Source organism: Hemiscyllium ocellatum, chromosome 17, assembly GCF_020745735.1.
Source record: "Hemiscyllium ocellatum isolate sHemOce1 chromosome 17, sHemOce1.pat.X.cur, whole genome shotgun sequence".
Lineage (NCBI taxonomy): Eukaryota > Metazoa > Chordata > Chondrichthyes > Orectolobiformes > Hemiscylliidae > Hemiscyllium > Hemiscyllium ocellatum.
The window spans coordinates 53,847,478-53,862,678 of NC_083417.1; the positions used below are offsets into that span (position 1 = coordinate 53,847,478).

The window sequence follows — 15,201 nt, forward strand, 5'->3', positions numbered from 1 at the left end:
ATATGGACGTATATGGAATAGCGTAGGTGTGATGGGCTTCAGATTAGTATGATGGCAGCACAACATCGAGGTCCGAAGGACCTGTACTGAGCTGTAATGTTCTATGTAAATCACTAGCCCATGCAGTAGATAGGATCCTCCCACATGGACAAAATAGTTCACCAGTGAAGTTCTTAAATCCACAGTCCTTAGTGACCACTCCAAGTCAAGTAGAAACAAGCCAGTTATCCAAAATCTTTTTCAGTTATCTAAATTCTTAAGTCCAACCTGAAAATAAAATTCAGTCTGTCCTTGTACACCACTCCACGGAGAAATCTGAATTCTTGGATAAGGGCAGTTAAATACTTAACACTGACAAGAGTTCCATGCGGAGATGCTTCAGATGGAGAATACCAATGCGTATGAGTGCAGTGCAGCAGCAGCATAGGTGAATGTGGCATTCTTTGTTGCTTCTGCTCCTGCTCTGCTGTTAAATGTAACAAAGCCAACTGGCAATTTTAATGTTCGCTTGATCAGTGAACCATCATGTCCCTTAAATGATCGAAAGAGAAGGAAAAGCTCACGTAGTTTAGTGTCCATAGGAAGGCCACTGACGAGTGTACTGACTTCCTCTTCACCATTGTTAGCTGTTTCACTTTTCTTGCTCACAACTGATTGAATCCGTTGGATCAGGTTATGGAAGGGTGGGCGGTGGTCCGAAGGTGTGTTTTACCTGTGAATGGCGAAACTAGAGAGACTTTGTTAGCTGCTGAAAGTATCTCTGCATCTCCCCTCTCATTCCCTCCTTGCCAAGGTAGGTATCAGTGTGAAGACAGTTACACATTTGACTACAGTAAATTGTCTCTGCTTTTTTCAACATTCTCAGTAGTCTTGAAGTCTATTACTGTCTGCACTATTTATGACATTATCAAGTTTTATATAATCCATAAATTTTTAAATTGTGCTGCCTAAACAATTCAGTCATCTATATATAAAAAAAAACAATGGTCCTAAAATTAAACCCTTGGAAGATTCCAGTTATTCAAAAATTATTTGCCTCTAACAAGTTGATACTTGGCTAATGTGAAAGTTGTCATGAAAAGAATTTCAAAAATCTGCAACAGCAAGAATACAAAATAATGTTTCCCGTGTTCTAGCCATTGAAGAAGCAGTTTCAGTTTAGATTTAAATCTCGAATATTTATAGGAAACAAATGCAGAATATATTAAAATATGTTCTCCAAGTGAAACTTCCCAAATAAAACAATCGGAATTATAGTGGCAACTTTGATTGAAATCAACATTCTTTGAATTTGCAATACGAAGGGGGCCAATGAAGGCTTTACAATAATTGACAACTTGAACAGCTCAGCCTCCAGTTCTAATATTCTCAAACTGGAAAACATCAAAATTAAAATGCACTCTTTTTGTGAACATTCTGCATTAAAAACACAGCAAAGGTACTTTAATACAATACTCTGGTGGCTAAGATATTGCAACTGGCGCAATTGTTTTTTGAAACGGGCATTGTAGAATTTCAAACAAATCAGGGGCTCAAGGTCCTCAATCAATTTGTTTTAAGGTTGCAAGTTTGATAATTTTAAAAAAGACCTAATATTTCAATATAAAAACAAAAGCTTCCTGATTACATAGCTCACAAAACTCATTGAATTAAGGTCCTGGTTCAAATGAAACAAAACAGTTACTTAAAAAGATTTTCTGAACCAGTATTTTAACAAAACAACATTTAAATATCAAACACACTCAGTATGGCACAATTTACATTGAAACTGCTGTTTCTGAACCAAGTATTAGTGCAACCTTAATTTGTGTTTCTCTTTTTTGCATTCTCTCGATGAAATGACTCTTATAAAACGAGGCCTCACATCTGACCACATGGCACCGCAGTCCATGCCACTCCCCCTACCCCCCCCCCAAAAAAAAAGAAGAAAGATTTGCAGAGTCGAGTACATAGCCCAGAAACTGAGATTCCCATGACAAAAACTGAGCTTAGGGAAGAATTAGGATGCATAGAATGGGGTAGCAAAATGCAGGAGATGCAGACAATGGAAATGTGGACCTGGTTTAAGGAATGGATATTGCGTGTTCTTGATAGGTAAGTCCCTGTCAAGCAGGGAGGGAGGTAAGGGAACCGTGGTTTACGACAGAAATTGCATCTCTTGTTAAGGAGGAGGCTTATGTGTTGAGGTGATGGAGAGTTACAGACCAGCTAGGAAAGATTTAAAGAGTTAAGAGCAAAGGGAGGACACGAGCAGTCTTTAGCAAATAGAATAAAGGAGAATCCTAAAGCTTTCCATAGGTATGGGTGGAATAAAAGGATGATTAGGAATAGGGCCAGTCAAAGACAGAAGTGGAAAGTTGAGTGTGGACCCTGTGGAGATTGGAGAGTTGCTAAATGAACATTTCTCATTGATTTCACTTAGGAAAAGGAGAATATTGTAGCAGAGAAGAATGAGATAAGAGATATTAGACTAGACAGGATCGAGGTTAGTTACAAACAGGTGTTAATCAATTCTAGATGGAGTGAAAGTAGACAAGTCCCCTGGACTGGATGGGATTTATCCGAGGATTTACAGGGAAGCTAAGGAGGAGATAGCAGAGCCTTTGGCTTTGATATTTGAGTCGTATTGTCTACAGGTTTAGTACCAGAGGACTGGAGAATTGCAGATGTGCCCTTGTTCAAGAAGAGTAGTAGAGGTGACCCAGCTAATTATAGACGAGAAAGTGAGGACTGCAGATGCTGGAGATCTGAGCTGAAAATGTGTTGCTGGAAAAGCGCAGCAGGTCAGGCAGCATCCGCGGATCAGGAGAATTGACGTTTCGGGCATGAGCCCTTCAGGAATTCCTGAAGAAGGGCTCATGCCCAAAACGTCGATTCTCCTGCTCCTTGAATGCTGCCTGACCTGCGCTTTTCCAGCAACACATTTTCAGGTAATTATAGACCAGTGTGTACTTCCTTCCTCTGTTGTAGGAAAGGTTTTGGAAAGGATTATAAGAGAAGATTTATAATCATCGAGCAAGCAACAATTTGATTTCAGATAGTCAACATGGTTTCGTCAAGGGCAGGTCGTGTCTCTCAAACCCCATTGAATTTTTTGAGAAGGTGACCAAGCATGTAGATGAGGGTAGGGCAGTTCAGTGAACTTCAGTGAAACCTTTGATAAGGTTCCACATAGTAGGCTGTTGGAGAAAATGCAGAGGTGTGGAATTGAGGGTGATTTAGCAGTTTGGATTAGAAACGGGCTTTCTGAAAGAAGGCAGCGAGTGGTGGTTGATGGAAAATATTCAGCCTGGAGTCTGGTTACCAGTATTGTGCCACAAGGATCTCTTTTGGGACCACTGCTGTTTGTAATTTTTATAAATGACTTAGATGCAGGCATAGGTGGATGGATTAGTAAATTTGCAGACGACACTAAAGTCGGTGGAGTAGTGTACAGTGTGGATGAATGTTACAGGTTGCAGGGGGACTTGGATAAACTGCAGAATTGGGCTGAGAGGTGGCAAATGGAGTTCAATGCAGCTAAAAGGGAGCTGATCCACTTTGGGAAGAATAACAGGAAGGCAGAGTACTGGGTCAATGGAAAGATTTTTTTGGTAGTGTGGATGTGCAGAGAGGGATTTTGGAGTCCATGTACATAGATCCCTGAAAGTTGCCACCCAGGTGGATAACGCCATTAAGAAGGCATGCGGTGTGTTCGATCTCATTTCGTAGAGGCATTGAGTTCCGCAGTCGCAATATCATGTTGCAACTATACAAAAAGCTAGTGCGGCCACACTTGGAATATTGTGTACAGTTCTGGTCCCTATATTTTGGGAAGGATGTGGAAGCATTGGAAAAGGTGCAGAGGAGATTTACCAGGATGTTGTCTGGTCTGGAGGAAAGGTCTTATGAGGAAAGGCTGAGAGACTTGGGTCTGTTCTCATTGGAAAGAAGGCTAAGAGGGGATTTGATAGAGACGTACAAGATGATCAGAGGATTAGATAGGGTAGACAGTGAAAGTCTTTTTCCTAGGATGATGTCGTTAGCTTGTACGAGGGGGCATAACTACAAATTGAGGGGTGATAAATTTAAGACAGATGTCAGATGCAGGTTCTTTATGCAGAGAGTGGTAAGGACGTTGAAGGCTCTACCTGCTAATGTAGTCAACTCAGCCGCATTAGGGAGATTTAAACAATCCTTCGATAAGCACATGGATGATTTTGGGATAGTGTAGGGGGATGAGCTGAGAAAAGTTCAAAGGTCAGCACAACATCGAGGACAGAAGGGCCTGTTCTGTGCTGTATTGTTCTATGTTCTAAAGCTTCCATAGCAGTCGATGCACAAGCGGACTGGCTGCACTTTCTCCCCCTTTCCCAGTGATGCCATGTTGCCCTTAAAGTACTTCTAAGGGGAAGTATGGAGTATAAAGATAACTTCAAACAGTACAAAATTTTGTTGATCTTTTTCTTTGAGGCTCCAGAGCCCGAAACTTCACCACTAGAGAACGTTAGGTAAAAACAATGACTGCAGGTCCTGCATTAGTGGTGATGGAAGAGCACAGCAGTTCAGGCAGCATCCAAGGAGCAGCAAAATCGAAGTTTCGGGCAAAAGCCCTTCATCAGGAATGAAGGCAGTGAGCCTGAAGCGTGGAGAGTCAAGCTAGAGGAGGGTGGGGGTGGGGAGAAAGTAGCATTCTCCCCACCCCCACCCTCCTCTAGCTTATCTCCATGCTTCAGGCACACTGCCTTTATTCCTGATGAAGGGCTTTTGCCCGAAATGTTGATTTTGCTGCTCCTTGGATGCTCCCTGAACTGCTGTGCTCTTCCAGCACCACTAAACTAGAGAACATTAACCCACTTTTTACCTAGGAGACTTTAAACTCTGAATTCCCAGTAACTTATGATTCTGAAAGCAAGCTCATTGGCGTGCAAGTGCGTAAATTACCTCAGATTCCATCACCATAGAGTCCACGGGGATTTTACTTCACAGTCAGTTAGTACTGCCCACAAGATAACCCTCAGCCATCCCCTGATAATTGCATGCCCCTCAAGACACAATGCGGTGACCACCCCATCTCCAGAAACCATGTAATGCAAATGATCCCTTAATGGTCAAATCTGTTGCAAATTTTTTTTTGTAACTATAGGGGTGTAGTCAAGTTCTATCTGTAATGTTCTTATTGATTTCTGGATGAAAATGTAAATCATTCCTGAATGGCAAGGAAATAGCTGGTAAACCTCCCACATAAGCCAAAGACACACCACCTTCACCCTGGGGCATTCAATTTCTTGCAGGTCAGCATAACAAATTAACTCTCTAATAGCTAATTAAAGATTGGGACAATGGTGAGAAGTTTTTCATACCCTTATTAAGCCATTATTAGATAACTAAAACAATTGAAACATCGTGGGACACATAGCAAATTTACTTTGTGAAAAATCACTTGTGAATTTTTATTTCTGGTTCTGATGTTATTGTTGAACTGATTAACACAGTGCTTACAAGGGGAGAGCGTGCGCGATACTGACAGGAACAGCATGTCGCTAAATTTCTATGATCTAATGTATTTTCACACTTAGTGGTAAACCAGTACATAGGTCTGGCTGCTATTTCGTGCTAGAATTTTATTGGATCCATCTGAAGCAGACCAAAGATTATTAACCCAAGTGAAGCTTTGCTCGAGTGCAAGGTTGGTAAAGTGTTTGGAGGCATCCTCAATACCAAGTTGAAAGGAGAGTTAAGTGAGTTGTTTGCAGATTTTGAGTCTGTTAAACAACTAATCAACAATAGATTATAGGCCTTGAATCTGTAGTGCCTTTCACCTAACTGAGAAAATATAGAAACATATCAAAAATCTCAGCATAGAAATTGAATTAATGCATTACTACTTGACGTAACTTTAAAATGAGATATAGTGTTGCTTTTGGGCATAAAATTTTAAGAATTAGCACTTGGATTTTGACACTACTTAAAATGCTTATGGAATAGAAGGAAGCTATTTGGCCCACTGAGTCGTGTGGTTCTCAGTGCAGCATTCTGGTCAGATTAATTCTCTTGCAGTGGGCCTGCAAGTTTAATTTCCTCATGTTTGTTGAATTTCTTTTTGAAATTGTTTATCACCAGCATTACAGATTGACTACTGTAGAAATAAGGGAAGATTAATAATGTCTGATTAGCGAAGAAAAGTTTTCCACTGTTTAAAAAGGACTGAAGCATTTTTTCTTTTTAGAGAGATATTTTATAATTCATTTTAAAATGTAAAATGATGCAATCATTGCCCATTGCAATCAAAACTTGGTAGAGAACTTTCTTAAGCATTGCAGCATCAACATGGGCCATCATTATAGGACTCCCTTCCTAACAGCGCAGTGGGTGTTCCTGTATCCAAGGATTTCAGCAGTTCAAGAAGGCTCCTCACTGATATAATCTTGGGGGCATTTGGGAATGGGCAATTGATGGCCCAACCAGTGATGCCCACATCCCATGAACAAATAAGAAGTGCAGTTTTTGTTAAAACAATTATTCCTTATCTAATATCCTTTTAGGAAATAGACTCAGAATTTTTGGATTAACAAATATTCTCCCTTTTAATTTGATAATTTGCCCCGATCAAATTGAACAGGTTCTTTCTTTTGAGTTCTTAATTAAATCCATTCCAAACGAAAGTTCTTGCAAAATGGAATAACATTAACGTTAAGGAACATGTGCTGCCAAATTACATCCTGTGATTCAGGATAGAGCAGCAGAGCTGGTGTGTGCTGGCATTTCAGATGGTTGTCTGACTGTGAAGACCCTCGGGTAATACATACTATGGCTGTACTGGTGTTGCAAAAGCTTTGGCCTTTGGAGTTGGTTTCTGGGAGCGATGGGAGTTGGAAAGAGGTGTTATAAGAAAAGGGTGTAGGTTGGGGGTTAGGAGCAATGTTCCCTGTAATTGTGTCACTGTTTGTGTGTAGGTGAGATTGGTTTCAATGTATCTTGAGCCACCCAAGAATATTGAGAACTTGGCTGAAGGAAAGGGCTTATGCCGGAAACGTAGATTCCCCTGTTCCTTGGATGCTGCCTGACCTGCTGCGCTTTTACAGCAATACATTTTTCAGCTTTGATCTCCAGCATCTGCAGTCCTCACTTACTCCTGAAACATAGTGTATAAAATAAGTATGCAGTGTACTTTTAAAACCATGTGATGTCTATTTGATGTGTTGTTAAATTTATTGTCACGTGTACGAAGGCACAGTGAAAAGCTTTGTCTTGCGAGCAATATCAGAGTTAAGTAGCGTAGCTAAGTAAATAGGTAAACAGTAGCAAAAACACAGGTACAGGTGAATGTTAAGAGTTTTGAGAGTCAATTTAGTAGAAACTGGCTAGTGCATGTGTTCAGGCTTCTGTACCTTTTCCCTGATCGTACAGGTTGTAGAAAAACATTGCCAGAGTGGGATGGATCTTTGAAAATGCTGGGTGGCCTTTCCTTGACAGTGGGTCTGGTAGATGGATTCTACAGATTGGAGGTTGGCCTTTGTGATTGTCTGGGCTGAGTTCACCACTGTGATCAATAATACACTAACTTTTAATTATATATTAACTGTTACTGTTTGACTTTATTGTTCTGTTTTTATTGATGTTGAGGGTGATATTGATTTTCAATTCATAATAATTTTGTTTGTAGAATGTGGCTATCACTGACAATGCTATCATTGTTGCCCATATCGAATTGATCTCAAAGTGGTGAGATAAAATGGATTCCCACTGGAAATCCTTGCTAAGCATTGTCACAGTCCTTTGCTTTGCATGTGTATAATTTGGCAAGATGTGGTCTATTAGACTTCATCCTGTATTATATGTACTAACTGCATCGAGTGCAGAACTCTAATTTCAGTGTAAAGCATATTGCAGAAAACTGATATTTCTACCCATTTGAAGTCCAATAATTCCACCTTTTTGAAGTGCCTGAAAACATTTGCATTCAGAACAAAGGCACAAAAGGTTTTCAGACTTCGACTTATTGGCTGATTTTCTTTCTTGGCATCTCCTTGTCTTTGGTCACTCTCATCTCTTTTGTTTAAGTCTCATATAAGCGCATGCTCCTATTAAATCACCTTTTCTAATCAGAACTTTGTAAAGCTTCAACATGCCTTCCCTGTTTTTATGCTTAATGTATTTATTTATGGAGCCCAAGATCTGACCTACTTCGTGAGCCACGTTCTCATGATCTGCCCTCTTTGAAAGATCCATGGATGGGCACCCAAAAGCTCTATGTTCCAAAACACACTTTAAAACCATGCCTTTAACTATACATTTCCTCTTTGTTTAATCTGTTAAATTGCATCACCTAAACAGGTGCTTCTCTGGATTAAATTGTATTGACTATTTGCCCATTGTTAACATTTTGCAGTCAATTTGTATCACCCTCACTATTTGCACACCTTCAGGTGAGGTATCATTGACAAACTTTTGAAAATTGATTTTATTCCAAAATCTATGTATGTATCAAATGCATATGTGTAGATGCACTTCATTAAAAAATGACCATCTTTCAGTCTGATGCTTTCTTGAAGTCCATAGATAACATCTAGTGCATTTGCTTCATTACCCTTGTTAACTTTATTTTAAAAAAAAAAATCCGATGTCAAGTACAAGCTGCCATTCACAAATCCATGCTAACTCTCCTTAATTGGCCTGAACCCCTCCAAGTGCTTCTACATGTCCCTGAGTTTCTAAAACCATAATTACCAATAATGTTAAACTGATCAGCCTATACGAATGCCCTTATTACTTTTTTTAACAAGACTATCGCATTTGCCAAATCTCTGGCATGTAGAAACTTTGAACGCAGGAGTAGGCCATTTGACCTTTCAGCCTGCTCTGGTACTTAATAGAACCCAAGTCTATAGAGGCACATTATGGGAAGTCCTTATTCTGTCTCTAACCTCCAGTGCCTTCAGCAATCTTGGATGCAAGCCCTCCAGGCTAAGTAACTTATCCAATATAAGCATAGCCTGCCTTTCGAATACATCTGAGCTATAACTTTTCACCACATCCATTATCATCTCCAATCCTGCAGATATTTTGTCAGCATCTTCTTTGTAAGAAATACGAAGTACTCATTACGTATTCTATCCTTGTCTTGGTGATCTTGGGATACCAATTATTTAAAGTGTAAAGTTGCTAAAACAAAGTCTGCAGGATGCAATTCTGGTGAGATCCATCTGAGGGTTCTTAATTTGTGGCTATGATTATCACATGCCTAACGTCTGCCAGTAGTGCAGGGTGGGGTATTGACATAATAACGTGGCTTTTCAGGAGCCCAGGCTGCTGTTCTCACTGACGTTGTCCGAAGTGACTCCATTGTGCTAACATTAAGGCTGATGACCTTGCAAACTTTCTATATGAAGATATTTTGCATTTTAAGTGGGTAGCAAAAAGCCTTAGCAGGCTAACTGGAAAAACCAGTTTTTTACCAACAATTCTAGCTGTTCACAATGCAAATGGAAATACAAAATAATAAAGGAAATGTTCACTTTTTAGAACCTAAACCTATTTTGTTTCTTTTCAGGCTGATGAAGACCCAGTCATGGGATTTCACCAGATATTTCTACTGAAAAATATCAACGATTCTTGGATCTGCACCAATGATGTCTTCAGGCTAGCACTGCATAACTATGGCTGAGACTTCTGCCTCAAGCACATCCCTACATCCACTCTTTTAATCTGCTATTAATCACAATAACTAGATTCCAAATATCATACACAAGTGTGTACACAAAGTAAAATCTGCAATCTGTGTAGTATTGAATCAGTTTGCTTGAATTTAGCTATTTGTGCATGATGTTTGGAATGATGTTACTTTAGCTGACATGGGCAAGACAGTACTCCAGTGTGTGTTGTACCAGCATGCCTTAGAAGATAAGTCATCCTACACTTTTTTTTTCTGATGTGTACTGGTAAGTTGCTATAGCAATCCAAAGAATTGAAATAAATAAGAGCAACTGACTGTCTAACTTTTTGATCTGTTCATAACTTTTGTTGACTCATGATACAATAAACCATGTACTTTTCTTAAGATGGAAATTGTTTCATTTGGTTTCCTGGCAGGTTTAAAGGTGTTTATTTTATGAAGAATGCATCTGACCATATAAACCAATTGAAAGATAAAATTGCTGTTGAGACTTTGTGCTGGTGCAAAGATTTAGTCACTTGTCTTACCGAAGGACAGTCATAACATAAGTCAACTTGGACGTAGCTATTTGGGCTCTGTCTTCCATATGATCTAACTTTGTTTCAGTTTCATGGAAGAATATGTTCTGTCTCTCGCTTAATAAGCTGAGACTGTAAAAAAAAAATGACTGTATATCATAGCTATGAAACAGTATTCAACATTGTGTAAATGTTGAATTAATTAAACTACAAATTTACTTATCTGTATTTGAACTGGAAAGTCATATTGCTTAAACTTTGAAAATTTGAAGGATACAGTAAATTTAGCCAATACTTGGAACAGTGTGTTGCACCTGTAGACACCTTTTTGCATTATGTTTTAATTCTCTTTCTCCATGGTTCTAACCAAGCGATTTCCATCAGCTTGAAGAGTGAAGTACTTTTCAATAGGCTTTTCAATGGCTGCTACTGACAATGCTGCCCTGTGGTCAGTTGCCAATTAAGTTTGAAGTGGATAAAGAATATCAGTTTTTTTTTGCCCCGATAACGTTCACAATTGTGAATTCTAATGCAATGTTTCCCTAACATTTAAGTTTATGACCACAGGTTGTACTGTCTCTGTTCAAATATGGCTTTATCTATTTTGTTTATGATTGAAGTAAGTCCAAGTAACCTGTCACAGTTTAATAGAAAATTGAGTCCATTCATTCATATTAGACTATACAACTTGGTACCAGAACTGTAGATTATAAAGCAAAAAGTCACGCAATAAGCATTTGTAAACAAAAGAAGTTAGCATTTATCTTAAGAATTATGTGAATGTTACTGGTACGGTTGTCTTTAAGAATGTTGGATTTTTTTATCCTAATATAATTAGTATGCATAAGTTTGGTATGTAGATTTTGGATTTTCCTTTTCTTGAATAGCATTGCATGCTGAAAGTACAGTCTTATGATTACCTAGACACTCTGGCATCTCACCTAAGTTACGTTGTCAGCAGCCCATTCCTTTACTACACCCATTTACATTCTGGAAAATGTTAATTTTTAAAAACAATAATTGAATAGCTATAAGGAATAGGATTTTCCATTCTCAGTCATACCATGATTTGACTCCAATTTGTTTAGATCTGAATGTTTCAACATGAAGGCTTTTCTTAATACAATATTTATAGAAGGAATTTTGACACTGGATTCATTTACATAATGGATTATGTGTGAAATACATTTATGAGAGGTCACTTGTACAGGTATGCATCCAAGTAACTTCCAAAATTTTAGATTGTGATATGAGCTTGTAATTTGTGAAAACCTTTTCCTTTTGAAAACAGGAATGTAGATTTGTTTTGAAGTCATCAACATTTTTCTGTGAACTTGAAGGATTAATTCCTAATAAATTCAAAGCATTTTGATGACACTATTCCTTTTAAGTTCAGTTATTTAGAACTGGAAACATAAAGTAGCAGTTTTAATCGATAACAGTTAGCACATGATTAGAGTTAAATCTTGACATAGTGGCCTAATTACTTTGAAAATCGCAGATTGTTCCCACAGCTTGAATACTCTTGCGCAATTTGGTAATGCTGGCAGACATAACTGGGAAGCATTAAGCCTCTGGTTTGTTGCAGCAAGTGAGCATTTGACTCATTCCAGCAATGGTACAACAATGATTAGAAAAGGCAGTTACATGAATCAAATATGTAACACAAAACAATGTGCTGAGTTAGAATTTTTTAATTTGAATCTGATATTAAAATGAAGTATGTAGGGGACTGTCCGAAGTATGATTCTAATTTTAGCTATCCAGAAATATCTAATATTTTGTGGACAATAACTTAATGTCATTAGTTCCCATAAGAAGTTGTTTGGTTTTCCCAATTGCATGTAAAATTTCTAAAATATACAAATAAAGCCAGTTAATTCAAATTTGATAGCTTCCTAGTTCATTGATGTTTTACTCCAGTTGAAGATCATAGCTATCATCGTTGAAAACTCAACTCTGTGCCTTTCCCTTGGTTGAATCAATTTGGATATTTGTTGCGATAATGAATGTGTGATCTGAAATTACCTTGTTGAGTACTGAGGAGAGTTTATTGGGGAGCAGAACAAATGTGTCTAAGTCGATTCAGAATTTTGTATCAGTGTTGCGGAAGCTGACGTTTTTAAAGACCTATGTGAAGTGTGTAATTGTATCATAACTTAGCAAGGAACAGTTTCTCTTGCAATGTTATTCAGTAGCTTCTCTTTACATTTTGTTATTATACTATTCTTAAATGGTCAAACCATGGTACATTGCACATCTTAGACCGTAAGACATTGGCGTGGAAGCAAGGCTGTTCGGCCCATCGAGTCCACTCCGCCATTTAATCATGGCTGATGGGCGTTCCAATTCCACTTAACAGCAATCTCCCCGTAGCTCTTAATTCATTGCAAGGTCGAGAATTTATCAATCTCTGACTTGAAGACACCCAACATCCTGGCCTCCACTGCGCTCCGTGGCAATGAATTCCACAATGTTCATTGACGCATTACATTATCTTTAAGTATTCACAGAAGTAATGTGGCTAATTCCCTGGATAGTATGATGTCTGATGTAAATATTAAGGAATACTAGCACACTGTTTAAAAAAAAAATTAGTCTTCTAAATCCAGTAATCATCTCATTACTGAAGAGTATTTGATGTAATCATGTTTTTCTCCTGTTAACGTACTCAAAAGAGAATAGTTGTATTTATTTTACATTAATTTGGCTGTTTCAAACCTGTCTTGTTTCAATGAGGAGGTCATTGTTCTTTTTAACAATGATCAGAACCAAAATTGTAATGTTATTGGTTGGTGGGAAATTTATTTTCACCAATTTCAAACTAACAGTATCAATTTTTTGTAATGAGGCCTTGCATTTGACAGTTTGACTGACAATTTACCCTCAATTAAGGTTGGCAGATTTGAATAACTCAGTTAAGGATTTCGAGCATGGCTGCAGTATAGTGCAGGGCCACCTATTTTTTTTAATGTTGGTTGACGCTGATTATTGATTGCTTAACCATTGGTGCTACTATATCAGTATTTGTAACATAGCCTATGAAGTTTGAGATGAGATGTAAACTCCACTATATTTGTGATCATGAGTAATATTAGGGTCAAGAACTTCACTAACTTTGTGTATAAGACTTAATTGAAACATGCTGATTTCTAATTTGGCTATGGAATATTTTCGGTGTCAGTGTGTGGTTGTGAAATATTTTCAGCCAGTTTGGAGAAAGAAAGGTCTTAAATCGGTTTTCATTTGACATATTCTTTCATGTAATCTTAATTACCTTTCTGACCTTACTCATTGTTGTACTTAAGCGAATTGACAAAAATACTTGAGGGTGTGCTTTTTATAGTATAACTCTAACTCTTACTTGAACAGGTTTTGGGCAACATTACTGCAATCGTGTGTAACCTGACAGTTTAAGTGCAAATGTTTAAAATCAGTCGCTGATCAAAATGATAATTGGAAGATAAATTTTAATGGAATTGTAACTATGCTGTAAATTTTAAAGAACTGCAACACATGAAGCTTGGCATTTATTTACATTAAAATGTATATCTTGAAGTTGCATAAAAGTAATGAGAAAACCATCTGAAAAAATGTCAAAAGTGGATGTATGCAAAAGAATGGATAGTTGGGTGAATTAGTTGATGTTGCCTTTCATATAGATGTGACTCAAAGCTGCAGAATTCTTGACAACTGCAAAGCACCACGTGCAGCTTACACCTATTGTATCAAAGGACTTATGTTCAGAAATTATTTAAACATGTTACTTTGTGCCATTCTAAGGATATTTTGTTTTGCCTTAGATATTTGCTGTTTGAAAAAAAATCTGATTTAAATTTTTTTGCAATAACCATTTAATCTTTATTATTTTGCTATCTGGTATAGGTTGACAGGAATACAGCTTTCAAGCTCCCTTTAGTCCAGACATAACTAAGAATCTTGGGCTGTCTGATATTCCTGTTGTGATTCTTTCTATATGCAGAATCTAACTTCTCATGACCTGTTTTAGGAAAGTGAAAGCTCTTCTTTCAATAATGACTGGTACTCATTGACAAAATTGCAGTGTAAAAATCCTTGTTTTGTTGGTTTCTAAAATAAACTTTATCAAACAGCTTTCCCATTGTACTTAATGTTATTGCTTCAGCCAAAAAGGTATTTCAGTGATAGGTGGTTTAAGATTAGAGTATTGATGTGTTGAATATTCACAGCACTTAATCGATTTCTAATTAAATAGTTTGTATTTTAAGGATATTTTCTGTCTCTTTTCATTTTGTAAAATAATCTGTTATTTTCACAGTCAATTAAGTGACTGTAAAACTAGTGATGAAAATATGCCATGACTTCATTTTAATAGCATTTATTGTATGTTTTTGGTTTGACCTGGAATCTTGAATTTGAAGGAATAATGACGATTAAACCTAAAGCATATTATGTGTTGTATTCTCTTCAAATGTACATGCTTGCATGTGATGTACAATGTTTATGATAGTGGAAATATTGTTTAGGTGTCCCGTCACCCAGGCTATTTTCCCCGTGGTTGTACAGCTTACTGAAATATATTCTTCACCCATACACAGGGGTAATAACTCCTCCAAAATCCATGTGAGCACCCACAAAAAAGGAGAGCATTTCCAAAGCAAGCAAATTCATTACTTTTCCAAATATGCACCATCAAAATTGTGGTAATACTTTGCAAAAATGATGTATATAGAAAGCAAATAAGACTATGAATAAAACCAGATAGTTCTACTTGATTTAACGTGAATAGGAATTAGGCCCCCCTCTCCATTTCCAGCAAGTATAATGTGTGTGTATTGAGCACCAACCACAACCTCCTGTCTTTGGAAACAAGAGTAAGGAAAATACTCCTTTCCTTGTAGAGAGCCCACTCAACATCCTAATTGTTGGACAAGGCGCTTGTTCTGAAATGTGGAAATACTGAATCGTTCAATAGTAACTAAGTTGCATAAATTCTATGATCATTCTATTTAGTGTTTGTCAGGGTGTCTTACAAATTGAAAGATAATT

The 15,201-nt window shown here is 37.6% G+C and overlaps 1 protein-coding gene across 3 annotated transcripts in view; it reads left to right on the plus strand.

Moving 5' to 3' along the window:
* nutf2 (nuclear transport factor 2) overlaps window positions 1-14,287 on the plus strand; it is a 51,233-nt gene extending 36,946 nt beyond the window's left edge. For all 3 annotated transcript variants that reach the window (XM_060838171.1, XM_060838172.1, XM_060838173.1), the window contains exon 5: window positions 9,533-14,287. In XM_060838171.1, coding sequence (XP_060694154.1) covers window positions 9,533-9,646 — 114 coding nt within the window. In that variant the 3' untranslated portion in view covers window positions 9,647-14,287. The remainder of the gene's footprint in view (window positions 1-9,532) is intronic.
* The last annotated feature ends 914 nt before the right edge of the window (window positions 14,288-15,201 follow it).